The sequence below is a fragment of the Nerophis lumbriciformis genome, linkage group LG21 (genome assembly GCF_033978685.3).
Source record: "Nerophis lumbriciformis linkage group LG21, RoL_Nlum_v2.1, whole genome shotgun sequence".
NCBI lineage: Eukaryota > Metazoa > Chordata > Actinopteri > Syngnathiformes > Syngnathidae > Nerophis > Nerophis lumbriciformis.
In genome coordinates, this window is record NC_084568.2 from 19,688,388 (window position 1) to 19,716,334 (window position 27,947).

Consider the following 27,947-nt stretch of genomic DNA (forward strand, 5'->3'; position numbering starts at 1 on the left):
ACAGTACCGATATCAAATTAAAGATCGAATACAATTACAGTATTTCATTAAAGCGAGTACTGCCCTCACAATCGTTGCAGGGTTTCCCCTTAATGCAACTTAATGTGGCGCACCGCCACAGCATTTTCATTGCCGCCACATCTTGAAATGTCTTTTATTTTTAAACCTGAAAACAAATTGAAGTAATATATTGTAATGCAGCCGCCAGAAGGTCAAACTAAGTCTAAGTATGATAACAAACGGCACAATTCCAACAGGTTTTACCTCCCGTGCAAACATTTTTGTCTCCGTCCTTCCCCAGACACACAACAACACTTCCTCATTCTCCGCCAATACGTTTTCAGGCACAGACGGTATATTTGTGATCATGGGAAAAATGAACAGCATATTAAAACCACACTAATATAAGACATTACACCAGCAGAACGGATCGTTACCGTATGGATATATATATATATATATATATATATATATATATATATATATATATATACACACACACACACATATACATATATACACACGCATATATATATATATATATATATATATATATATATATATATATATATATATATATATATACACACACACACACACACACACAGGTAAAAGCCAGTAAATTAGAATATTTTGAAAAACTTGATTTATTTCAGTAATTGCATTCAAAAGGTGTAACTTGTACATTATATTTATTCATTGCACACAGACTGATGCATTCAAATGTTTATTTCATTTAATTTTGATGATTTGAAGTGGCAACAAATGAAAATCCAAAATTCCGTGTGTCACAAAATTAGAATATTACTTAAGGCTAATACAAAAAAGGGATTTTTAGAAATGTTGGCCAACTGAAAAGTATGAAAATGAAAAATATGAGCATGTACAATAATCAATACTTGGTTGGAGCTCCTTTTGCCTCAATTACTGCGTTAATGCGGCGTGGCATGGAGTCGATGAGTTTCTGGCACTGCTCAGGTGTTATGAGAGCCCAGGTTGCTCTGATAGTGGCCTTCAACTCTTCTGCGTTTTTGGGTCTGGCATTCTGCATCTTCCTTTTCACAATACCCCACAGATTTTCTATGGGGCTAAGGTCAGGGGAGTTGGCGGGCCAATTTAGAACAGAAATACCATGGTCCGTAAACCAGGCACGGGTAGATTTTGCGCTGTGTGCAGGCGCCAAGTCCTGTTGGAACTTGAAATCTCCATCTCCATAGAGCAGGTCAGCAGCAGGAAGCATGAAGTGCTCTAAAACTTGCTGGTAGACGGCTGCGTTGACCCTGTATTTCAGGAAACAGAGTGGACCGACACCAGCAGATGACATGGCACCCCAAACCATCACTGATGGTGGAAACTTTACACTAGACTTCAGGCAACGTGGATCCTGTGCCTCTCCTGTCTTCCTCCTGACTCTGGGACCTCGATTTCCAAAGGAAATGCAAAATTTGCATGGTTGGGTGATGGTTTGGGGTGCCATGTCATCTGCTGGTGTCGGTCCACTCGGTTTCCTGAGATCCAGGGTCAACGCAGCCGTCTACCAGCAAGTTTTAGAGCACTTCATTCTTCCTGCTGCTGACCTGCTCTATGGAGATGGAGATTTCAAGTTCCAACAGGACTTGGCGCCTGCACACAGCGCAAAATCTACCCGTGCCTGGTTTACGGACCATGGTATTTCTGTTCTAAATTGGCCCGCCAACTCCCCTGACCTTAGCCCCATAGAAAATCTGTGGGGTATTGTGAAAAGGAAGATGCAGAATGCCAGACCCAAAAACGCAGAAGAGTTGAAGGCCACTATCAGAGCAACCTGGGCTCTCATAACACCTGAGCAGTGCCAGAAACTCATCGACTCCATGCCACGCCGCATTAACGCAGTAATTGAGGCAAAAGGAGCTCCAACCAAGTATTGAGTATTGTACATGCTCATATTTTTCATTTTCATACTTTTCAGTTGGCCAACATTTCTAAAAATCCCTTTTTTGTATTAGCCTTAAGTAATATTCTAATTTTGTGACACACGGAATTTTGGATTTTCATTTGTTGCCACTTCAAATCATCAAAATTAAATGAAATAAACATTTGAATGCATCAGTCTGTGTGCAATGAATAAATATAATGTACAAGTTACACCTTTTGAATTCAATTACTGAAATAAATCAAGTTTTTCAAAATATTCTAATTTACCGGTACTGGCTTTTACCTGTATATGTGTAGCCTATATATAGCCTCCCTGCTTGGCACTCAGCATCAAGGGTTGGAATTGGGGGTTAAATCACCAAACATGATTCTCGGGCACGGCACCGCTGCTGCCCACTGCTCCCCTCACCTCCCAGGGGGTGAACAAGGGGATGGGTCAAATGCAGAGGACACATTTCACCACACCTAGTGTGTGTGTGTGTGACAATCATTGGTACTTTAACTTTAAATATTTGCGCACTATTGGCAAGTGATGCGCCGTGAACTCGGCCGCTGGAAAAATATTTTGATCATCGAAAACAGCAATGCCAAAACCGGATGTAAACAAGACTCACGCCATTGCCTGGAGTGTTGTCGGCATGTCTGCGATGTGGACGTAACTTTAATACATCCTAGATATACCCGCGGACAGCGATCTACAAAATGTGCAAAAATTAAGAGGATAGCGGAGGCTTTTAAGGAGAGAAAGTCCAACGATAGCAGCAGCGTGAAGCAAGTGTGACGTCTTTTGTCAGGGACTTCGAGGGACGAAAGTCGAGTCTCTGAACACAAGTACATTCTATAATAACAAACAGAAAAAAAAAAGCTAAATTTCTTGCTAGTAATTTTTAATAAAAAGTCAATTAGAATCTGTAAACATTAAAAAAATTATCAAAGTACATTGTACAATAATGGAAAATATGGCAAAACAATATAAAATATATATTAATACTAATTTATAGTAACAGATTTGTTTTTAAAAGTATGTATACAATTTTGAGGCGTTTATAACGAAAATCATATCAGCATAGCAGTTATGCAAATTATGCGATGATGTAATGGTGACCACGCCCCCACCAGCATAGATATATTGCCAATCTAGGAGAAACTCTGCGTTGTAGCTAATTTCTCTTCAGACAATACTATAGAGATTAAGTTTGGATATAATATAAAGTAGTCCGTGTAAAACTGTCTAAATAGTTGGCAACACAACCCTGTACACATCGGAGTGAACATGTCCAAATTGTAAGCTGTTATAATATTTGGAGTTATCAAGCACTGCCTTAATCATCTTGTACTTGGAATTCACCACAACTGCAAAGGTTGTTCGTGGTATCATCTTCCACTCCATGAAAACATGATAGAGCTGGTGGGTTTTAATCACCTTGCCGCTTGAGGAAGCTCTACAGGTGCTCAATAGGCTTCAGGTCTGTATATATTGTAGATATACTTTGCCATCTTATCACCTTCACCTTTCTCAGCAAGGGATTTGTCATATTGGATGTGTGTATAGGGTCCTTATCATCCCATGGCCATGTTGCTAAGTTCTTAAGGCCTGCTCTATTTAACAATATCACAATACTGTAAGAATTTCCGTTTACCTCGATCAACTACCGATCCCAGTGACACAGCATTTACAGTATAACGCCCCAGACCATGACACTATTACCAACATGGTCGAGCATATTACACTTTAGGCAAGACACAATTATCTTGGTATTTACTCGTGTCACCAGCTATTTAGACAATGGCCATGTGTTGACACATTTTTAGTGGATACTAAATTGGCACAAGCTGTACTCGGACGACTCTAAAATACTTTATATCCAAGTAGAATTGCCTTTACTATTGTCTTTTGAGAAGATGTACTATAATAAAAATCCTCCGCTCATGGTATGCGCTCCATGAACTGGTGAGGCATTCAAGTGCACTGCGTATTTCTCAGTGTCAGGCAAATAGGCCTTCAGACAGTCTGCTTTTATGTAATCAATGCCTATAGTGGGGTTTGGAGTTTTCTACATTTCCCACAATGCATTGTCGTTGGCCATGTTAGAAGGCTTTGTATGTATCACGCCTATTGTCGCTGATCATTCAACTAGTGATACTAATAATGCCGCCGACGTGTGCAATTGTCAACTGTCACAATCTAGGTGGGAGAGATCAATTGGGATTAGAGGTGGGGGAAATAATCGCTTTTTAGCTGCATCGCCATTCTTACATGGACAATTATAAAATCGATTAGTTATTAATCGATAATCGATATATTTATTGTAAATAAAGTAATGCAGACAGTTCTAAAACTTGGCTGACTGCAGCTAGCCACAATACAGAGAAATTTGACCAGCTCTTTTATTTTAGGGCACTGAAGTTTTGCACACATTTCTATGAATTAAAAAAATGTGATGGGAATTTGTTATTACAAATGTACTGTTTTTAAAAGTTGAAAGTGATAATTGCTTATTTAGTGAAACAAAAATATGTTAAACTGCATCAATATACATAGAATAAAGATGCATCAATAATCAATTTGTTTATTGAATCATAGCTCCTGAATCGTAATCGTAATCGAATCCTGAGGCAGCCAAAGATTCCCACCTCTAATTGGGATCATTTGAATTCAGGTCATTAAGAAAATTGGTTGGGACTACTGTGTATTGATTCACGTAAAGTCATTTGGTGCCAAATTACAATACCTATGTTGCATGTGACATCACGCCCGGTTGCAGACTCGTCACGTCAGGTTGCAGACTAAACACCGGCTCAAGGAAACAATCACTCAAGCAGCACTCAGGGCGGACTCAGCCAAACTCCCTTTAAGTGATGTTGCAATTTTCAACACCGTATGCTTGGTAGAAAACGATCGAACATTAAGTAAGGCTACACTCATCTAAAATGTGCTCGCACGATGCTTATTTACATTGGATTTGCCATAACCAGGCTACTAGTAGCATTAGAAATTTTACATGGTGATTTCAAAACCTCCAAATTTGGTAATGAAAACTACAACTAAGATACATGTTACAATCAAAGAGCTGGTGTGTAAAAGGCATAATGTCCACAGTATTAACACTTCACGGCGCAATAAAATACATTTAGCTTCATGGAAAAAGCTACTTTTTTTTTTTTTTTTGGGACGGCGTGGCGCAGTGGAAGAGTGGCCGTGCGCGACCCGAGGGTCCCTGGTTCAATCCCCACCTAGTACCAACCTCGTCATGTCCGTTGTGTCCTGAGCAAGACACTTCACCCTTGCTCCTGATGGGTGCTGGTTAGCGCCTTGCATGGCAGCTCCCTCCATCAGTGTGTGAATGTGTGTGTGAATGGGTAAATGTGGAAGTAGTGTCAAAGCGCTTTGAGTACCTTGAAGGTAGAAAAGCGCTATACAAGTACAACCCATTTATCATTTATTTACTTCCTAGATACACAACATACCATAGATAACCTATACAATACTGCAGTTTAATAATGTCTTGGAACTGCAACCGTATCGCAAATAAGACTCAAATTTAGTAAGAAAACAAGATACAGCATAACAACTGGACAAGACAGTTATCATAATCAGCTCATTTTTAAATCTTACATTAAAAAAGAAAAGGTTGTTATCAAACAATTAACATTTATTAACACACACAAAAGTACCCATAATTGGTACTGTTGAGTACCAGTATCGATTCTCAAGTATCGGGAATTGGAAATGTAAATGGAACCCATCTCTAATTACAATTAGTTTTAGTTTATTCACAATACCATAGAACAATTACAATTGTAGTGAATATCATTTAAGGATTTACAATGGGTTTGTGATTTTAAAAGTTTTCCGTTAACACAGGTTGCGGGGCCGGAGGGTTGGTTTAAGGGATACAAAGCACAGAAAGTAAGTCACTAGAGTAAAATAGCGTCCGCGTAGCTCTTCCGTCCGCTTCCCTCCACTCTTCACTGTCTTTGAGTTACAGTAAAGGTAAAAGTAATGTTAAATGTTCCTTTATCCACAATCTAATCACTTGTTTCTTATCTCATTTCTGACATTTCCTGAAAGTGTCATGAAAATCCACCTATAACTTTTTGAGTTATGTTGCTAACTAACTGACACACAGACGCTAACTAATTCATAATCTCCTGGCAAAGGTAGAAACCAAGGTACCACTGCAAAGTAACGGGAAGCTAAGTATGTTCCAAAACTGCATTTTTTGATATTCATCTAGTAAATGTACAAAAAAAAATGCCATGGTACTACTTACCGATAATGCCTCCGCTGACCAATTCATCGTCTGACAGGTCCATGTCCTCTACCTCACGGTTATCATTTTCTCCAAAATTCAACTCATGTTTGGGGGATTCTCCCATAGATGACAAAGGACTCGGTGCAGGAGGCTCTGCTTCCTCATCCATAGCAGAGCCATCAATATCTGGATTGGGGTTGGTCACCTCTAGGTCACGGAAAGGAGATTCTGAGCCTGTTGGAGACGGTGCGTCAGCAGAAGGTGAAGGAATAGGCGACTCATCCAGATCTGGTAAGGTGGCCTTTAGGTTGTCCAGCTTGCGTTTCAGATGGGACACTCGGTTAGCGAATGTCTGGTATGCCTTGAAGAAAGGGTGGACAACAAACCAACAGCTTTATCAACATGCTAACATTATTGCCCTTGATAATTACTAATACTGCAGTTTAAGTCTAGAACTGTCCTGTAATGTCAGAAGTGCATGTAAAAACGTCTCTAAATAATTTGGTTTTAAGGAAATTATGCACAGAAAATTTGTTTGCACCACTGTCATATATCCTGGGAGTCAGGGTCCTCCCCAGTGGACATTTGGGTTTTGCATAACAGAGCATTTTTTTCCCCCTAAATGTGTAACTCAGAACACAAACCAGACCAAAAAAAGTCCACTGCAGTTCTTAGGAGGAAATGATCTCAAGAGAGATGCCTGCACATCTTGCCACACAGAGTAAACAAACAAAATATGTGTGTTTTTTTTGTTAGGCATACATCTGGCTGCACTGAACAGTATGGCACAACAACAACAATAATAATAAAATAAGAACCTAATGGAGAGCTGTTAGTTAATGGACTCCAGTTTGAAGCAGTAATCTTCTGCGGTATTTCCTTCCCAAGTGTGCACACCCATCGAACTGTCAGTACGCAATTTACTAGGTGTGTCCCGATAAAAACTTTTCACTTCGGATATGATACCAACATTAGAACCTTGTGTATTAGCCGATGCCGATATTAATCTGATATCGGCAGGAATCATACACCTTGTAATGTGGAATGTTAGAAAAGGCTTGATCGTGTAAAATTACTCAGAGAACAATGGTAGGTGTGAAAAATACTAACCTATTTATTAACCGTCTGGAATGGACTTAGGCTGTCTGTAAGTTGAAGTGGGAATTGTTGTTTTAGAGCAGGGGTGCTCACACTTTTTCTGCAGGCGAGCTACTTTTCAATTGATCAAGTCATGGGAATCTACCTCATTCATATATATAATTTATATTTACTTATTTATGAAATATATGTTTTTGTTAACAAGTTAAAGGTGTTTAATGATAATACAAGCATGTTTAACACATATAGTTAATATTGTTAATACATTAAAGGTGTTTAATGAAAATACAAGTATGTTTAATACATATAGTTAATATTGTTAACAAGTTAAAGGTGTTTAATGATAATACAAGCATGTTTAACACATATAGTTAATATTGTTAATACGTTAAAGGTGTTTAAAGATAATACAAGCATGTTTAACACATATAGATTCCTTTCTTTCATGAAGACAAGAATATAAGTTGGTGTATTACCTGATTCTGATGACTTGCATTGATTGGAATCAGACAGTGGTGCTGATAAGGTCCGCATTTTCGAATAGAGGAGAAAAAAAGTCCTCCTTTCTGTCCAATACCACATGAAAGTGGTTGCTTTTTGGCATCTTATTTATCCAGCTTCCGTACTCCTTTTTATACACTTTACAAGAAATACATTGTTGGCAAACTCCGTAGCTTGCTAGCTTGTGCACGCCAGCTTCCTGAGACTCTTATTTTGTTAGCGCAAGCAGGATGAAGCAGAGCTTTTATTGTGCAACTGTGCGTTCGGTCTTTGGAGTTTTGACGACAGGTACGGCGCCAGAGTCTGTTGAAATAAAGTGTTTCTCGCCTTCCAGTCGGTAATTTTAATGAGCTGGCAGCAGCCAGCGTCATCTCAGAAGACCCTCGGGTGCCGTGAATGTCAATCAAGTGACGAAAGTGACGTCATAGTGAAGATTTTTGATCGCTCATTTTTAGGACTATTTTTTTAATGCCTGGCTGGTGATCGACTGACACACCCTCCGAGATCGACCGGTAGCTCGCGATCGACGTAATGAGCACCCCTGTTTTAGAGACACCGAGTGACCACAATAGTGTATTACGTTAGGCTCATGTTGCAGTCAGTTGAATGATGCAGACACATGTGTTATTGAACACTTTTTAATAGACTTCTGCCTTGAAGACTGTGTCTCTCTCACTCATATGCAACAATAATAATAATGTTCTTCATACTGACAAATGCCATGTTTTTGACTGCAACGTTATTCAATTAAAGACACGTATTACATATGGCTAGATTGTGTAGTATTTCTTCTTAGCTGGCATGTAGCTGCAAACTCCTAGTATCCTACAGCCTACCTTGTTTACCTTTAGCAAATGACTTCAGTAAAATACAAAAAGAGACCAAAATTGTGTGTTTATTGGAGAAAATGTAGATGTTAACTGGATGTCGAGCGTTGCAGAAGTAAACAAGGACTGCTTGTATTGGAGCTCTTATATCGGAATCAGAAACTTTTTTTTGTTGATATTGGACCAATATCTGATATCAATAACGTATCGAGACAACTACAATTTACGGATTGGTGTTTTTTGTTTTACTACAAACACAAACTAACATGTTTCCATGCTTTTAGGAGCAAATAATGTTAAAATGTGATGAATAAGTCAGCATTCCTTCTTCATGACAAGTTATTTGATTTAAGTAATGTATTATTATTATTATATAACACTTGCATGGCAGTTAAGGATGTTAAAAAACCCAAAGCGTTGTCTGTACAGATAATTAGGGTTTGATGATTGAGTTTGTTACATTTCCTATAAATGGATCAGTTTCCAAATAAAATGTTCCACTCAATTGTATTTTTTAGATAATTTCCACTGAATTTTAATGAACACCGCCTTGAAGTTTGAATCTTTGAAGTTTACAATGATTTAAGTATTTAGATTTTTGGGACACTCAGTGTATTAATATTGTGAGTGTTATGCTTTTAACAAGGACAATACCCCAATACAGAGCATTTGCATGTGTGACGGGTTAAAATATAAAGTGTTGATATGACATGATACTCTATAATGTTTCGTATAAAGGTTTACCCTTGAAAAAAAAGTATTTTCCACAAGGACACTTACATTTGCAACAATCTTGACCTCTTTGTACTGCATCTCATAGAAGATATCTGCGTTGCTCAAGGCTTCCAGGAGAGGAGGCCCTGTTTTGTTTTGTTTGTCAAAAAACTTCACAAACTCTTGTAACTGAGTACTGCCTTCTTCAAAGTCCCTGGAGAACTTCTTTCCTCCTGCCTTATCTTCAAGTTAGCAAAGAAAACAAAAGCTTATAAGGACTGATGACAAGTGGAGATATTAAAAAATTGTTGAATTGGTGTAACTTAGAATCTTAGATAAGTGTATCATTTAGGGACCTTTTAGTTTCTTGAGCGCATCAGAACTGCATATGTCAACCCTCATGGCTGCCACTTGTTTTTCTCCGAGGTCCACCTCCTCCAGAGACCTTTTGTGTTGTAAAAGTTGGTCTATCAATGCCTGAGGCTTGAAGAAACACAGAAAATAGTCAGTTACAATGTCAAACCAGCAACATTTTAAGCATGTGTTCAGTTTAGTTATGGATCAACTGTAGATTTGATGGACAAAGATAAACAACATGTTCTTACCACAAATTCTGCAACAATTTTGGACCGAAGCTCTGCTTTGGACTCAACTGGATCTTTGAATAAATAAAAGTGTAAATTTGACATGAAATCTACCAATGTAACAACATGTTTTCCATGTTTAAAAAATAAAAAGCTCAAGACAGAGTGGGTTAGGTCTGGGTCTGTTAACATTTTTTTATGATATTAATTTACATCACTAAGTCAGTACCATATTTTTCGGACCATAGGGCACACCGAATTATAAGGCGCACTGTCGATGAGCTGGTCTATTCAGGTCTATTTTCATACAACTGGCACACATAAGGCGCATTAAAGGGGTTGGTTATATTATAATTGTTTTTTCTGCATTCAAAACACTTCCTTGTGGTCTACCGGTACATAACATGTAATGGTGGTTCTTTGGTAAAATGTTGCATAGATTATGTTTTACAGACCATCTTCAAGCCGCTTTCTGAACGTCTCTTCAGGATGCTCCCTGTCATCTTTGTTGTACCGGTAGTTTTTAGCGCTTCCATAGCGAGTCTACTGAGAAATATGTTAGAACTGTACGCTACTTTATATTATAAATGGCCACAGGGGAGGATGAATGCCCCACAACAAGAGGATAGAGAAAAAAAGGAGCTTTTTGACAACGCCGCGGACTACGATGGCAGACGCATGCAAACGTTCGGGACTTATCCAGATCCCAAATACACAACAGCAGGAACAAATAGGTAAGAAAAGTTGGTTTTGCAAAATAGGTTGAAACAAAACGCCAGATAATATGTCTCCTAATAGACCACCATAATAATACCCGTATGTTGAAGCACAGTACGTCTGATTACGGTACCCGTATTGCACCGGCAATCCATCATCATCAACTTTATTTATAAAGCACATTTAAAATTTACCACAGGGGTAGCCAAAGTGCTGTACAATGGGCAGGTTAAAAGATAATACGAGTACCGAGCAAACACAACACAACACAAACAGAACATGATAAAAAATAAATAAATAAAATAGAATAAATAAAACATAAAAACAGGTTCACAGCAGGTGTATTATGGGGCGCCATTGCAGGATGGATATCACTCAGTGTTAAAAGCCATGGAATAAAAGTATGTTTTTAAGAGAGATTTAAAAACAGGAAGAGAGGAGGCTTGTCTAACACTCAGAGGTAGGTCGTTCCAGAGCTTGGGAGCAGCAACGGCGAAAGCTCTGTCACCTTTAAGCTTCAGCCTTGTGTCAGGGACCGTCAGTAGCAGCTGATCGGCTGATCTTAGGGATCGGGTGGGGCAGTAAGGCTGAAGGAGGTCGGAAAGATAGGTTGGCGCGAGGTTGTTTAGACATTTAAAAACAAATAAAAGGAGTTTAAAATTGATTCGATAACGCACAGGGAGCCAGTGAAGGGACGCTAATATAGGGGTGATGTGCTCACGTCTGCGGGTCTGTGTTAGCAGACGAGCAGCAGAGTTCTGCACGAGCTGCAGGCGGGCGAGGGAGGCCTGGCTAATGCCTACATACAGGGCATTGCAGTAGTCAAGACGAGTCGAGATAAACCCATCAAGCGGTGCGGCTTCTTGGCTTACCGAAGTCATACTACAATAATTCGACAGATTTTTGAGCGCCGTGTGCAATATTCTATATTCTCAATGAAACATCAAAGTTTTGGGCTTGCTTAGCTGTACTTGCTCGTGCAGTGGTTCTTAACCTGGGCTCGATCGAACCCTAGGGGTTCGGTGAGTCGGCCTCAGGGGTTCGGCGGAGGTCAAAACACACCCGACTCCTTGTGTAAATACAAACTTCTCCCTATCGGCGTATTACGGATACGGCAACAGCTGACTGGTTTGCAGGTGTGTAATTTGTTGTGAGTTTATGCACTGTGTTGGTTTTGTTTGAACAAAGTGATGTTCATGCACGGTTCATTTTATGCACCAGTAAAAAAACATGGTAACACTTTAGTATGGGGAACATATTCACCATTAATTAGTTGCTTATTAACGTGCAAATTAGTAACATATTGGCTCTTAACTAGTCATTATTAAGTACTTATTAATGCCTTATTCGGCATGGCCTTATTATAACCCTAACCCTCTAACCCTGACCCTAACACTAACCAAATAACTCTAAATTAAGTCTTTATTACTTAGAATATGTTCTCCTAGTGTCCAACTAACTCTAAATTAAGTCTTTGTTACTTAGAATATGTTCCCCATACTAAAGTGTTAACAAAAACATATAACTTTGTCTTGAATTTGGAAAAAAAATATATATATATTTTTCACTAAAGAAGGGTTCGGTGAATGCGCATATGAACCTGGTGGGGTTCGGTACCTCCAACAAGGTTAGGAACCACTGTGCTAGTGCCATTTAATGAACAGGGCACGTCAACCTGCAGTTCACATGTATCTTATGTGTGACTGCCATCTACTGGTAACACTTATCATTACACTATATACCAAATAAAATTGCTTTGAGGTCTTAGGTAAGCACAACTAGAACTAATATGTACATTCGGCGCACCAGGTTATAAGGCGCACTGTCGATTTTTGAGATAATGAAAGGATTATAAGTGCGATCCGAAATATATGGCACTTTAGCTTATCTAAATAATGGACTATTGTGTTTGTACTGTAATTATAATCCGTCACTGTGTTAGTCGTGCACTTTACATTTGTTGTGCAGTTGTTCCAATAAAAGTGTTTGTTTTGACTTACATTTAAACACTTGCAATCTCTGTATAAAACACTGGGACATGACTATTGGGCTATATTACTCAGCCCTACTGTGGATATTGAGGAAAATAATGTGGACATGCTCACTTGTTTGCTCCACAGGTGTCACAGGTGGGGACTCTTCTTTGACCAAGCTATTTCTTAGCTCAGTGATCAGTGCTTCAGAATATACACTTCTCTCCTGCCAAATGCCCAGTATCCTCTCCACAGATTGTACCACCTTGGCATCACCTTCATGTCTGAGAGAAAAACAAATAACAGGAGAGGCCAAAGATTTATGGATTTTGTAAGACTTTTTCAAATATTTATTTAAATGCTGAAATAAAAGCGGCGTGAAAGAAGGCAGTAGGGATGACTATGATTCTGTCAATTAAGTGGCATTTAAACAATGTAACAATAACATCCACAAGAATATTCTATGGTTCTTTCAGAGTGGGTGCTTTCACATCAAGTGGACATCAGGCTTGTAATCTTAAAAAGCACAAGAAGGCCGAGGTTTATCCTTGGCATATGAATTCCATCGATCCATTTTGTACCGCTTATCCTGAATTATAATTGATAAATCATTCATTGAGAATCAAATTTGTGAATTTGAGTGTTTATCAATTACATCTTGAAGCAATTCAGACAAACTAAAACTAAATTACTTAGATGGAACTGAGGTAGTGTTGATTAGGTCTTAACTACAGTTAGTAGGTTAACAAACGCTCTTTAAAAGCCTAACCAGGGATGAGGGTTGCAAATTAGCCTGTGTCTAGAAGTTTTATGTACTTTGACATCGGTTACATATGGGTAGCAAAGTTAATTGTACTGTCCCTGTCAAATAAATAAATAAGTAAAATAAAAAATAAATAATGCCTGTCACTATGGATGTAACGATATAAAAATTTCATGTCACGACTGTTGTAAACAAAATTATCACGGTTATCATTATTGTCGCGGTATTGTTGAATGTGCTCAAAAAGTACTTCTACGCACAGTAAGATCATTTAACCAAGTTTAATTTTTTTCTAAATAACTAAAATAAATAGAAACACAATAAACTTTAGAGGCAGAAGAAACATTAATTACTGTTCTTGTCCATAAGAGTCATAGTATTTTGAGTGTTTAAATATGTTTATCTTCTTCCATTTTATTTGGTTAATGTTTTAGAATGTTTTTTTATGAATGCAAGTTGGGTGTTTACTTTGCTTCACTTCTAGTTTATGTGACGTCACGCGAGTTCACTTTTGTCGATTATATATCGATCACTTTGTGCTAGACAGCACAGCGTTTATGTGTAATGTGAATATCTTAGTTATTCAGACAGTAATGTGTTTGTACATGTTAAGCTTGCGCTTTGACATTCCTCAATAAGGAAAGACTGTCTCTTGTGTTCCTGTTAGCATTTAAGCTAGGAGGCAAGCTATCGCAAGTTGTTACTAAAGTTTATTCAAGTGCGGTTATCAATCACTTTTTTTCTCGATAATTGTTATTTATTCCAGTCATAATAACCGTTGGGAGTTTTACCGCGATTGTCATTATTTATTTTTGTTGTTACATTCTTACCTGTCATTATGTGTTGCTGGCATAAATAGAAAATCAAAGATACATTAGTTGTGGTAAATAAAAACCATTTGGTTTGGTTAAGTAAAATTGGATAATTTCCTGCAACACACTAATATGCCTTGACACTTTGGTAGGGAATCACTTGTCCAAAGAATAACAAACATGCCATCAGCTACGTTAGGTTGAGAAATAGCCACGCTATGGCACAATTGCTGGGTTGCAACCACGGGATCTAGAGGCACCTCTGGGTTTTTGCATGGTGGTCAGGCTCCATAAGGCTATTATTTATTTACATGCAGCAGTGTAGATTTTGGTGTATTTGAAAATTTTAGAGGCAAATATACAAGCCAAATATCACAGAAAAAATATGATTGTGTTGGAGAGTGGATCCTTACAAACACTTTTCTCAAAATTTAAGGGATTCAACATTACCAAAGTGGACTTTTTAAGCCAGGGGTATTCAAACTACGGCCAGCAGGCGTCTTCACTTTGGCCCGCAAGACATCATGAGTTTAATTAGGGATCTGGCTCGCAAAGTGTTACCAAATTAATTTTAAATATTTGACAATCTATGTGCTGCAAATTAGCTGCCATTTTGCGGACAACGTGAGTAAATCAGGTCAATGACAATGGATTGTGATTTAAAGAGATTACAGCACATCATTCACTTGTATGACCCAATCCAAATAACTTTCCCTATTCATGGCGCCAAAAAAATATGCAAACAACACAAAACGTCAACACAACCTGCTCACTGAACTTTGTGGATATAATTACAAACGTCCAAGCATCATATAAATTTCAAAATTACACCCATTTAAATCCATTACAATACATGATGGGAAAAATGCATAACACCCTCCCCACACTTATCCATGTTTGGACCACTTTAGCTCCTTGATATGTCTGATTGATTACAAAACTTTAAGGAGGTCGTCACGAAAGTAAACTATGTAGCAATCGAACTTTCACATACTCTTAATATCCAATTATATTAACTATTAATTATATATCCATTATATTGATATATTATGTACACATATACTATATAAAGTCGTGGTCAAAAGCTTACATACACTTAAAGAACATAATGTCATGGCTGTCTTGAGTTTCAAATAATTTCTAAAACTCTTGTTTTTTTGTGATAGAGTGATTGGAGCACATACTTGTTGGTCACAAAAAACATTCATGAAGTTTGGTTCTTTTATGAATTTATTATGGGTCTACTGAAAATGTGACCAAATCTGCTGGGTCAAAAGTATACATACAGCAATGTTAATATTTGGTTGGATGTCCCTTGGCAAGTTTCACTGCAATACGGCACTTTTGGTAGCCATCCACAAGCTTCTGGAAGGCTTCTGGTTGAATTTTTGACCACTCCTCTTGAGAAAATTGGTGCAGTTCATCTAAATTTGTTGGTTTTCTGACATGGACTTGTTTCTTCAGTATTGTCCACATGTTTAAGGCAGGACTTTGGGAAGGCCATTCTAAAACCTTAATTCTAGCCTGATTTAGCCATTCCTTTACCACTTTTGACGTGTGTTTGGGGTCATTGTCCTGTTGGAACACCCAACTGCACCCAAGACCCAACCTCCGGGCTGATGAATTTAGGTTGTCCTGAAGAATTTGCAGGTAATCCTCCTTTTTCATTGTCCCATTTACTCTCTGTAAAGCACCAGATCATTTGGCAGCAAAACAGGCCCAGAGCATAATACTACCACCACCATGCTTGATGGTAGGATGGTGTTGCTGGGATTAAAGGCCTCACCTTTTCTCCTCCAAACATATTGCTGGGTATTGTGGCAAAACAGCTAAATTTACGTGTCATCCGACCACAGAACTTTCCTCCAGAAGGTCTTATCTTTGTCCATGTGATGTCAGATGAAACAAAAATTTAGCTGTTTGGCCACAAGTACAAAAGTATGAAATATCCAGATGGGTCCACCAAATAAGCATTGAATCATGAAAGACATTGTTGACTTACTCGTGCATCTGTAAGTAACCTATTTAATGGATGTTTGATGTTAACGAGTGCACTGCCGTTATCTGTGTTGTCAGGCAATTATCTTATAATCTATTCAACATATGTTTAGATTTTGCAGTTGATCTCCTGTTGCAAGCCAAATATTTCACTGTCATAATTCTGGATCTGCAGTTGTTTTAATTGTGGTTAATGTTTTGTCTCAATAATTAGTTAGATTTAGCCCCTTGCCTGTTGTGCAGCTTTGTTCAGTTTCCAACAATATTTAGGAAAAAACAGATATAGTATGTTGCTGCTTTGGAAAACACAGCCGATTAAAGATTTATTAATCTAGTTTATTAGTACTATTTAGCGATGTTTTCTTTGGTTAAAGCAAAACATTTAAAGGTTAACTGAATTCTACAACATTTTGGGAATTTGTAATCATTATTATATTTGTAAGTTGCTTTCCTGAATGGTAACCCAAAGAAATTGCCCCAAAATTTCCACCCCTTGAATGGAAAGCCAAAAGTATATACTTACTTTAACAGCAAAAAAGCTTCAGGGAGAACATCAGCAAATGCAGTACGGTAAACCATAGCATTTTTCCTTTTACAGTTCTGAATGACATCATTGGCGAGGTAAAAAAGGTTGAGCTTGTGTGAAGTGTCCGCTGCTGGAGGAGAGACAATAATGGTGTTAGAATTTGCGAGAAAGTAATACGTAGTCAGGATGTATATAACAAGTACTGTTTTGCACACATTTATTTATGGAATGAGAGTTTAAATAGTTACTATAAACAACAGACAATTCAAGTGACAAGCAAGTCATGTCACTGCTAATTAGGTCTATTCCCTTAAGACTGTGAAAACAACAACATGCATTAATATAAAAATACATGTTTTAACAAATTAATTTATTAAAAAGGACAGTAATAATCTGGCAAATGGACAACACAGCTTTCTCAATCTCGTATGTGCAGCCAGTAACGTTGATTTGCATACATAAGCTTTGCTTTGGGGTTTGAAGTAACAGGGTTGAGCAGCAGAGAAGTGGGTAAATGACTGCTCTTGGCGCGTGTCAATGATAATTTTGATACTAAAGGGAAGCTGCACTTATTGGGGAATTTTGCCTATCGTTCACAATCATTGTATTGTAATAAAAAAACGCTCATAAGATGCTGATAATGGGAGTCCCCAATGTTACCTTAAAGAGAACTGCGCTTTTTTTGTCGATCGTTTACAATCATTAAGAGAGACAAAAACGCATGACTTTTTTTTAGGATATTAAAGATGATAAAAAACACTTAGACACCGTTGTAACCTTCACAGCCCTCTATAACAACTTCAAAACCCTCCATCAACGTTATATACACACTGCATCAGATATACAATGTAGTAACAGACACATTCATAACAATATGTAATATTTACAATATTTAAAATATTTTGGTCATTTTAAGCAAACTGATTTCCTCAGCGCATTTATTTCCGTTTTCATTGCAGCGCACTTCCGACTTCCGGCCACAAATGTGTGTTCCCACTTCTGGAAACAAACGCGAGTGTGTTCTAATCATGGCAGACTTGGAAACAGACAATAAAGATTGCTATTTTTGGACAAATGAGGACTCACAAGAGAGTGATGTCGGCGTGACTTTGAAGCTGTAAAATGTGAAACTTGAAGCCAAACTATTTAGACAAAAACAAAGTGCTTACCCAAAATAAACCGGAAAAACGTTTCCGGCCAGCTGGACTGTCCATCGAGTGAGTTAATATAATATTGACCATGATATATGCAACAAGTCATGCATGTTATAACAACTACATACGCTGTCGAGCTAGCTGTGTACAAACAAAACATTAAACGTGGGATAATACACACACATATATATATATATATATATATATATATATATATTAAGGCTGAAACGACGCGTCGACGTAGTCGACGTCATCGGTTACGTAAATACGTCGACGTCATTTTTGTGCGTCGGCGCGTCGCATATTTACGTCACACAACTGTCATGGCGGAGCGCAGAGCAAACGATGCGAGCGAGGGGAAAAAAACACGCCAAAAGTCGTCAAAAGTGTGGGAGTATTTTAATAAACGGCCTAATAATGTTGTTTTATGCACACTGTGTCGAGCGGAAATGGCGTATCACAGCAGCACAACGGCTATGAACGAGCATCTAAAAAGAAAACATCCGACAGCGTTCTTCCCATCACCATCAACGAGTCAATCATCCGCGTGAGTATACGTTGTCATTATTACACAAAAACATGAATGTGTTATTTGTATCTGCGTTGTAAATTCATAAACTAAAGCACCGTTTTGCTCTGAGAGGCGCGTTTGGCGTGCCTGTTCAGTGTTTACAAAGACGCGCTCCTCTTTAACGCTAACGTTAATAAGTTGTACAAATATCTTTTACAACATTAACAGTTACATATACTATCTTTAACGCTAACGTTAATAAGTTGTGCAAATACCTTTTACAACATTAACAGTTACATATACTATCTTTAACGCAAACGTTAATAAGTTGTACAAATACCTTTTACAACATTAACAGTTACATATACTATCTTTAACGCTAACGTTAATAAGTTGTGCAAATACCTTTTACAACATTAACAGTTACATATACTATCTTTAACGCTAACGTTAATAAGTTGTGCAAATACCTTTTACAACATTAACAGTTACATATACTACGTACAAACGAACAATTAACTTCACTTTAATCATACTATCGTTGTGTTATTAACCCAATTTAACAAGATAATGTGTGTAGTTTAATTAACCTTTTGTATTAAAGTAAGCTGTATTTGGGTATATTTAAAATGAAAATTAATTGTTGTCTCTTATGTTGCAGCAAACGACAAAGCAGTGTCCAGGATTTTGTTCCAAAGAGGCATGGGACTGAATGCACACCCCAAGTGGCCGCTGACCTGACTGATGGTGTCCTGGAAATGATGGTCATAGACATGAGGCCATTAAATGTGGTAGAAGGGGAAGGGTTTAAAAAAATGATCAAACGGTTTCACTCTGGCTACACACTACCATCAAGAACCCACTTCACTAAGCTTATGGAGCAAAAATACACAAAGAAAATGAATGAAGTCAAAGCAATCCTGAAAAATGTGAAAGGAAAACTGACACTCACAACTGATGCATGGACAAGTATGGCCACTGAAGCTTACCTTGGTGTCACCATTCACTTTGTTAATGATGAGTGGGAGCTTGCCTCAATTAACTTGACAACAATGCCCCTCAATGAAAAGCACACTGCAGAAAACATTGCCTCTTGGATTGAGGATGTTGTCAATAAGTTTGAAATAAACATAAAACTAGTACAAGTCATTGTACATGACAATGCTGCAAATGTTGCAGCTTTAAGAGTTCTTGAGGAAAGACATGGTGTTTCATCCCTCAGATGTGTTGGCCATACTCTACAGCTTGTAGTTAACCATGCTCTAAAGGACAACCACATCAGCAGAGCTTTAGGAGCAGCAAGAAGTTTGGTCGAGCACTTCAGAAAAAGTGAGCTATCCAGTACAAAACTAAAGGTTAAGCAAAAACAAATGGGTTCTCCAGACCACAGCCTCATACAAGATGTGTCTGTGAGATGGAACAGTTCCTTTTACATGATTAGTCGCCTGCTTGAGCAGAGGTGGCCAATAACAGCAACTCTGTCAGATCCGGAGGTCACTCAAAGAGGGAAGCATTTTCTGGATCTTAAGGCTGACCAGTGGAGCTTGCTTGAAGAACTTGAACAAGTTCTGAAACCTTTTGAATGTGCAACTGTGTACCTGAGTGGAGAATCTTATGTAACAGTTTCCGCTGTCCCTCTGCTGGTCAAAGGGCTTCGGAAGGCTACACAAACTGCTTTTGAAAATGCATCAATCAAGTGTTTCCAGGTCACTGCTGCACGTGAGATAACATCCAGGTGGGAAGCCGAGACCACATTCAAAGATGATGGACCAAATGTGTGCATATTAGCAGCTGCACTTGACCCACAATTCAGGAAGCTGAAATTCCTGACTGCAGATGAGTGTTTAAAAGTTCAATACAAGCTGCATGCAATAGTTCTGGAGGAGAAAAGAAGGGGAAAGGAGACACACGCTCAACAGGGCACAGCAATGCAAGTGGAAAGACCAGATGCTGACAGGCGGCCTGTATCTTTACTAGACACACTTCTTGGCTCAGATTCAGATGAACTCAGCAACAATGAGGAAGACAACAATGACAGTAATGATGCTGAAATGGTCAGAAACGAGTTAGTGTCTTATTTTGGAGAATCCCCCATTTCCAAGGATGAAAACCCATTAAAATGGTGGAAAGAACATCAGGCAAGGTTTCCAAATCTGGCAATGCTGGCTCGGTCTTACCTCTCAGTTCCAGCCACATCGACCCCTTCTGAGCGCCTATTTTCAGCTGCTGGGAATATTGTAAACAAGAAAAGAACCAGCCTCACCCCAGAGCATGTAGACATGCTAACCTTTCTTCATTACAACTGTTAGTCACTCACTGGAATGAGTAGAATTGGTTATAGTGTACTGTGTTGGACTGGATGTTTATTTTGCACATTTTAAAAGCAATACTTAATGTTTACAGTGCTCCAGAATATTTAGATTGGCACAAATGTTTACAGTGTTACAGAATGTTTTGCCATGTTTTCAATGTTGACTGAGTGGCCATACTTTTTTTTTTTGTAAATAAAAGCCATGCCTTTTGAAAAAACTGGCCTAAATTTATTTTTTTCATCTTAATTTTAAATTTAAAAAAAAATCGGTAAAAGGAAAAATAATCTATAGATTAATCGAAAAAATAATCTATAGATTAACCGATTAATCGAAAAAATAATCTATAGATTAATCGATAGAAAAATAATCGTTAGCTGCAGCCCTAATATATATATATATATATATAGATATAATTGCTTATGTTTTTCAGTCAGTACAGATTGGTGTCCTATCGCATTGTGTTGTGCATTTCAATCTCAAATGTGTTTCGTACTGACGTAGAAGCTAGCTTTTCTCTTGCCGTACGTAGCTTTTACGGCTAACACCAAAGCATGCCGATATGTTAATCCCTAGGAAAATAGTTCTTCTGTGTTCACTCATACAATAAAAATGTTGTTACAGCTTTGTTATTTTACAGGTTACGGAACGTAAATTGAGTATTATTGGCAGTTTTTGAATGTATTTTCAAGTGATTTAGAGGTAAAATTGATTGCTCCAATTAGCTGCATTGCTAGCCACTTAGAATGAGTCGATTTTTACATGTTAGACTGACAAAAAAGAAAACTTCTGTCTTCTTGTCTCTCATAAGGACTGTGAACGATCGGCAAAATTCCCCAAAAAAGTGCAGTTCCCCTTTAAAACACCTTCAAAAACCACCAACAACGCTGTATATACACACTCTAAGTATATGTATTAACAGATACGTTCATAACAATAAGTAATAGGTACAATATTTACCATATTTTGGTCATTTTGTGTAAACATTTATTTTCTGCTTCTATAACAACGTACTCCCTGCTTCCGGCAACAAAAGCCTGTGTTGGCTAATCATACCTCAGTAAGAGTGCTATTTTTGTACAAATGAAGAATCATAACCTTATCTTTTTTAACCTGAATATACGGAGGGCAAACTACTGGTTATAGAATCTGAGCGAGAACGAAGAGAAGCTGAAAGGCTGGAGCAGACGAGTATCGTCAGAAGAGAGTGAGTCAAGACCGTCGTGATTTTGTGTTCTAAATATGGAGTTAGGAGCCAAGCTATGGCGACAAAATGTTATTATGGATGGGAAGGCTTCATGTATCCGGCGAGGGAGACTGTGCTTATAGAAACTAAATCACAAAAAAAGACTAACTGTTTACAACAGCTAACAAACCCTGCAGTGGTAGAAACGTTTTTCCACCTTCCCAAACTCTACTGGAAACATCCCAGACCAGCCTCATCGAACGCACAAAAGCTCCACAGAGTTAGTCAGTATAACATTGATCATGAAGCATGCTACAACATGCTAAAATTACAACATGGCTGTTGGGAAGAAGACAGTCGAACTGGAGACACGTAAATAAGACCGCCTACAAAACAGTGCATCCTGAAGAGACTGTCAGAAAGCGGTTTGAACATGGTCTGTAAAACAATCTATGCAAAATCTGGACCAAAGAACCATTACATATTATATAAAAAAAAAAAACATAATGCAACCCTTTTTAATATTTTTATGTGAATCTACACAGGAAACTTTAACATTTAAAAAAAGTTACCCCAAGTATTTATTTCAATAAAACAACTCAACACTTATTTGGGTTTAACTTTGTCCAACCTTACTTTACGGAAAAAATATCGGAACATATATCGTGTATAGATATTCAGCCTAACTATTTCAGGATATGAGTTTTGGTCAATATCGCCCAGCCCTACAATCGTGTTACCGACAGTGCTAGCACAGTTTAGGGATGTTCTCTGTGTTTGAGGGTTGCAGTGTGCCTTATTAAGGCATTCGGTTTATATGTACGAGTGCACATGTGTACATTGTTCGAGTGTTAATAATGAAATTGTGATATTGAAGACATTTCATTATGCTCCTTATTTTTTTCTGTGCTAATAATTGTTTTCATTGAGTAGCACCGGTGCTCCTAGTAAAAAATACACGCTATTTTATTTTTTGCTCACCCTTTTTAGTGCATGGTATTTGGATCTTAGTAAATCCGGCCCTTTTGTGCTTTGCGCATAATACAAGAGCTAGCAAACAGAGCTAGCCTTGGCATACCTTTGTAAACTGTCAATCATGGACCCAAGACACGAACAGAAGAAGCACTCCAGACACACTGGATTGCTTCCTCCAGAGATAAGACAATACAGCCGAATCATTAATCCAATTGACAGCTGCAATAACAGAAAGCTGAAGACCCAGTGAAGATCCCCAAAAAGAAATGTAATTATAATTATTTTGTTAAAAAATTGTATTTTAGTTTCTATTAGTGGAAACAAGCTCAAGAGTTAAAAGCACATGCGTAGGTCCTGCATCAGTGACGTAAATAAATCCAATTAAATGGGTCTTTCTTATAGTCTTCTTTTTCTTAAATTGTAGCGTTAGACTGCCTCGATGGTGGTATAGTGTGATATATGGTTTAGAAATAGCAGATATTTGTTATTTTGACGTTAATCGGTAATATTCTGTTTTAATCAGTATCGGTAGACCTGGGTGATAAATCGATTTTATCAATAAATTCGAGTGTTTTGTAGCAGACGATTAAAAAATAAAATCTATGTTTTTTTCTCCTCCTTCTCAAGCATAATTTTGCCCCCAGAAGCTTACGCCCAGGCCCCTCTTATTTTCTTAGCAGCCACCTAGAAAAACATGGCTAATGCGAACGAGAGCGAGAAGTCTGTTCCCAAGAAAAGAAAAGTGTTGTCATTGGTTTAGATTTGTGGCAACCGGCGTGAAAAAAAATTCCTGCACGCTGCAAAGTTTGTTTTCAAAAAGACAGAAGCACAATAAACGTATTCCAGCCATCTGAAACATACGTGACATGCCGAGTGGGGGAAATGCAACTCTTTACAAGGCAAACAAGAACATAATGAACAAAAAACTCCCGCTAAAAACTTTTGACCAGGTTGGGGTGCTGACCACCATTACTATTTTTTTTTTTAAATCTGTCCTTTCTAATCACATCAGTAGTCAGAATATGTAGTTTAGAATAACTTAAAAAACGTAACAGCAGGAGAATACAGCACAAACGTAGCACAAACGATTGGGACAAGTTTGGGAATATTTTGACAAGGTGGGAGGGCCAACTTCACACAGATCTAAAACTAGAGTTCTCTCAATGTTTTATTCAATTATTTGCATACAATGCACAATACTATATTTTTATGTACAAAACTATTTTAATGAAGTCATAAATTTGAAGTTTGCACTTCATTTATATGACTGATTATTTATTATTATTATTTATTTTAATGTATTGATTATTGGAATCTTTGTTGATTTATTGTAGTTTGTTTGCATGCAATGTGCAATGCTACATTTTGGTTTACAAAAGTATTTTATTCAAGACAAAAGTATTGCCTTCCATAGAACAGTCTGAATTTAGTTCTTTGAAAAATGTAAGTTTGCTCGGATCGGAGTAAGATGCAGTGCATGCAATGTCATTTGAAACAACGTTTTGATCAAATAAAAGCAAAACTTGTTTTGAATGATCTCTGTCATTCATATTCATTAGTTTCTATAAAAAAAATAGGGGGGGAAATTCTGGAAAAATCCTAAATCAAGTTTGTTTTTGTTTTTTTTTATAAAAAAGGTAGGTTTTATTTTTAAGGCATATCGCTCAGGCCTAGGTATCGGCTTCTTTTTTTTTTTTACAACTATAATGGAACTACATCAGCAGATACCAGTGACGTGCGGTCACTGGAGGCAGGTGAGGCCCCGCCTCACCTGCCATCATGGAAAGAAAAAAAATGTAAAAAGAAAAAAAATCTATTAAATTGTTATATGTATTCAGTGATTATACTATAAAGTTATTTTCCATTTAACTTCACCAGTTTTAGATTATTTTTATTCAAAATCGCTGAATTTTCACATTTGCCGTTCAAATACTGAGAAGAGACGGTGCGGTGATCAGCAGCCAGTTGAGGCACGTCACTCAGTTGTGCCTCAACATGGATTGTGGACTCGGCTAACTGCTGGCCTGCTGTGCAGTGAGACCGTATTGCTATATGAACTATATTATACATTTCCATAGCTTAGTTAGCTGAGGTATATAATGTACAGTGTATTTTGTCAACAACTGTATGTGTGTAAAGTATTTCTTGTGCTGAGCAATCATAAAACTGCTGCGAAGACGCACTGGCTGAGGCTCGCGTAATCCCGCCTCCTGGTGCCGGTTAATGCACCCCCTGCCGCAGAACGCACCCCCCGACCGGAGCGCCACACCAACCAAAGCCCACATCCAAACCCTCCACGTGCAAGACCGAATCCACCCAAAAAAAGTCACTTAACAAGAAGCCAAAAAGTGCAAAAACAACATTGCTCGCGCCGTAGGAGCCGTGAACGACTGCAGGGACACAACATTAGGTACACCTGCAGACTGCAGCAAGGATTTCATATTTCATTCATTCACAACTCCTCCAACACCGACACCACTGTTCCCGCACTTATAAGTAAAGGTAAGATTATAATAACGTTTTTTTAATTAAATGTGATTTTTTTGTGTGCTACAGTTTGTATGTGTAAAGTTAAAGTTAAGTTAAAGTACCAATGATTGTCACACACACACTAGGTGTGGTGAAATTTGTCCTCTGCATTTGACCCATCCCTTGATCACCCCCGGGGAGGTGAGGGGAGCAGTGGGCAGCAGCGGCGCCGCGCCCGGGAATAATTTTTGGTGATTTAACCCCCAATTCCAACCCTTGATGCTGAGTGCCAAGCAGGGAAGAATGCTGGTATGAGCTTTTAAACATAACCTGTTAACTGCTGCCAATCAAATGGTGAATAAGATACTCTTTAGGGTTCATATGTTTGTAAATCTGACTGTGATGAAGTCAGTGCCTCACCAGCCATGAACCTCACCGCACGTCACTGGCAGATACAATACTTACACGTATGGTACCAGTATTTAGTAGTTTAAAAATATATATATAATTACTGAAGGTGATAGTAATAACTACTGCTTAGGCACCAGTCCTTGCATGAGAAAAGTTCCCTTTTTTTTTGCCAGAGCTTAGCTTTTTTTATATATATATTAAAAAAAATTATTCTCATTGTCTCTCATTATGTTTTGATATCTGACAGGGCATTTAGTTCTTTTGAGAATTCTTCTCCGGTCTGCTCAGTTGCTTTCACCGTGGCGCTTACGTCCCACCTTTTTCTTCCTCTTTGGTCATCTACAGTACGTCTCTGATACCTGTCAAAACTTCAAATTTTTGCTGGAATATCCAGTTTTTGTCCTTCTCTCCTGGCGTCCGTTTTTTCCCCGCTACTGTCGCGATCGAGTCGCTCGACGAGCCACCATCCCAAAAACTTGAGAAAAACGGCTTCTTGTCAGAAGCGGCATGTATGCACAGACGCCGTCTGAAGATAAAGTTACCCAGTATCTGTTTTTTCATTTAATTAAAAACATGTCCTCTAAACGTTAATCACCATCGACATAAATGAGCTGGACACAAATGACTACTTCATTCAGATATATTTATTTATGCTGTAACTGTGCTCCTCATCAGACTGTTACAAAAAGCGAGGGCACGCAAACTGCTGATAAAAATTTATATTTTTCATGTAAACAAAAGGAGGGTCAAAATAGCAGCAATTACAACAAAACAACGGCAAATCTATCTATCTGTCTAAAAAAGGAAATACTATTTTGTGATAATGAGGATGTGTTTATAGCAAGATGCACAAAAGGTATAGACAAAATAACACCAAATCTATCTACCGTATTTTCCCGACTATAAGGCGCACTTAAAATCTATTTTTCCTTTCTCAAAACCTTTATTAGTGACTGTGATATTAAAGACGTTTTTTTTTTTACAATGTATTGTTTTTCATGGGAAAAATTAAATACTTCCATGGGACTCGTAGAGAGTTAGTTCACTGCCTCCTCAGTGCTGTACAGTGTGACAAATTTACTCGCAAATGCGAGTAAATTGCGAAAGGGGGATTTCAACCCCTTTATCCCATTTTTCACCTAAAATAAATCCATCCAAATTTGATAGAACTAGAGTAAAATTTTCGCCCATCTGTGTAGCATGTTTGAAATTAATTTAAACCATAACCAAATGGACTGTGATTGATCACTCACGTTGAGAGCTGTGTGTATCCCTCCCACCTCTATCCCTCCTTCGCCATGCACAGAGAGAGAAGTGGGGCTCCTCCTTCTCGCTCATACACTCGATCCAACACGGATGAAACTAAATCTTAGCTGAAGGAACTGGTCGGTAAAAGACAACATTTTTTCACCACCACTTGACACAAACTGCACTGCGCAAGTAACTATGAGGGTCGGAGGGAATATTGACCAACAAATCAATGATACAAGTGACAAACCTGCCATTCAAATAATACCAGGTTTTCTGACAAGAACACAAATCCATGGAAGCACATTCAATCTATTTATTAAACAGAGGTAACACAAACCAGTGAAAGATACAAAAGAACTGCCATCAGAGTCGACAAACTGACGCTGCTGGCTCGCTAAGCTAACAAAAACATTTCAAGCTAGACTACTGAGTGGACTCGCTGAAGTCACACGTCACTAGGCAACGCCTTTTAAAAGGCACACACTCAGACGCACACACTGCTCTCATATATAGAGGTATACGGAACTTATCTCAACTGCATTTTGCCAGACATTTGAAGTTTATTTTTTAAGTAACACATTAATTAATTTCCCTAGTAATTGATTACATTTATTAAAGACCAATTCCGTTAGTAATTCAGTTACATTTTTGGGAGAGTAACGAGTAACTAGAATGAAGTACTTTTTAAAAGTAATTTTCAGAACACAGCCTCATGAAGCAGTTGGCAGGTTGGTGTTCCTGGCTAAAATCTTTGTGTGTATGTCTCATAATAATGTTTATCTATAAAACACCATTGTTAAAAAAGGTCAATTATTTTCATGTTGCTGCTTCAGATTCGAACGCGCAACGGGCAACATCTCTGATGCATGCAAAGTTATAAAAGATGTAAAAGTGGACCGGCAAAATTAAAAATATGTTTTCTTGTCCAGTCACGTAAAACTGGTCATAGTGGTATCCCTAAAAGCAAAGTTCCTGTCAGCACTCACTCGCTGTTTGCC

The 27,947-nt window shown here is 38.0% G+C and overlaps 1 protein-coding gene across 3 annotated transcripts in view; it reads right to left on the minus strand.

Moving 5' to 3' along the window:
- rprd2a (regulation of nuclear pre-mRNA domain containing 2a) overlaps positions 1-27,947 on the minus strand; it is a 50,509-nt gene that overhangs the window by 6,906 nt on the left and 15,656 nt on the right. For 2 of the 3 annotated variants that reach the window (XM_061982751.2, XM_061982750.2), the window contains 6 exons: positions 16,681-16,813; positions 12,717-12,868; positions 9,916-9,968; positions 9,667-9,793; positions 9,377-9,552; positions 6,189-6,531 (listed from right to left, as the gene is read on the minus strand). In XM_061982751.2, coding sequence (XP_061838735.1) covers positions 6,189-6,531; positions 9,377-9,552; positions 9,667-9,793; positions 9,916-9,968; positions 12,717-12,868; positions 16,681-16,813 — 984 coding nt within the window. The remainder of the gene's footprint in view (positions 1-6,188; positions 6,532-9,376; positions 9,553-9,666; positions 9,794-9,915; positions 9,969-12,716; positions 12,869-16,680; positions 16,814-27,947) is intronic. The other variant, XM_061982752.2, reaches the window with a different exon arrangement.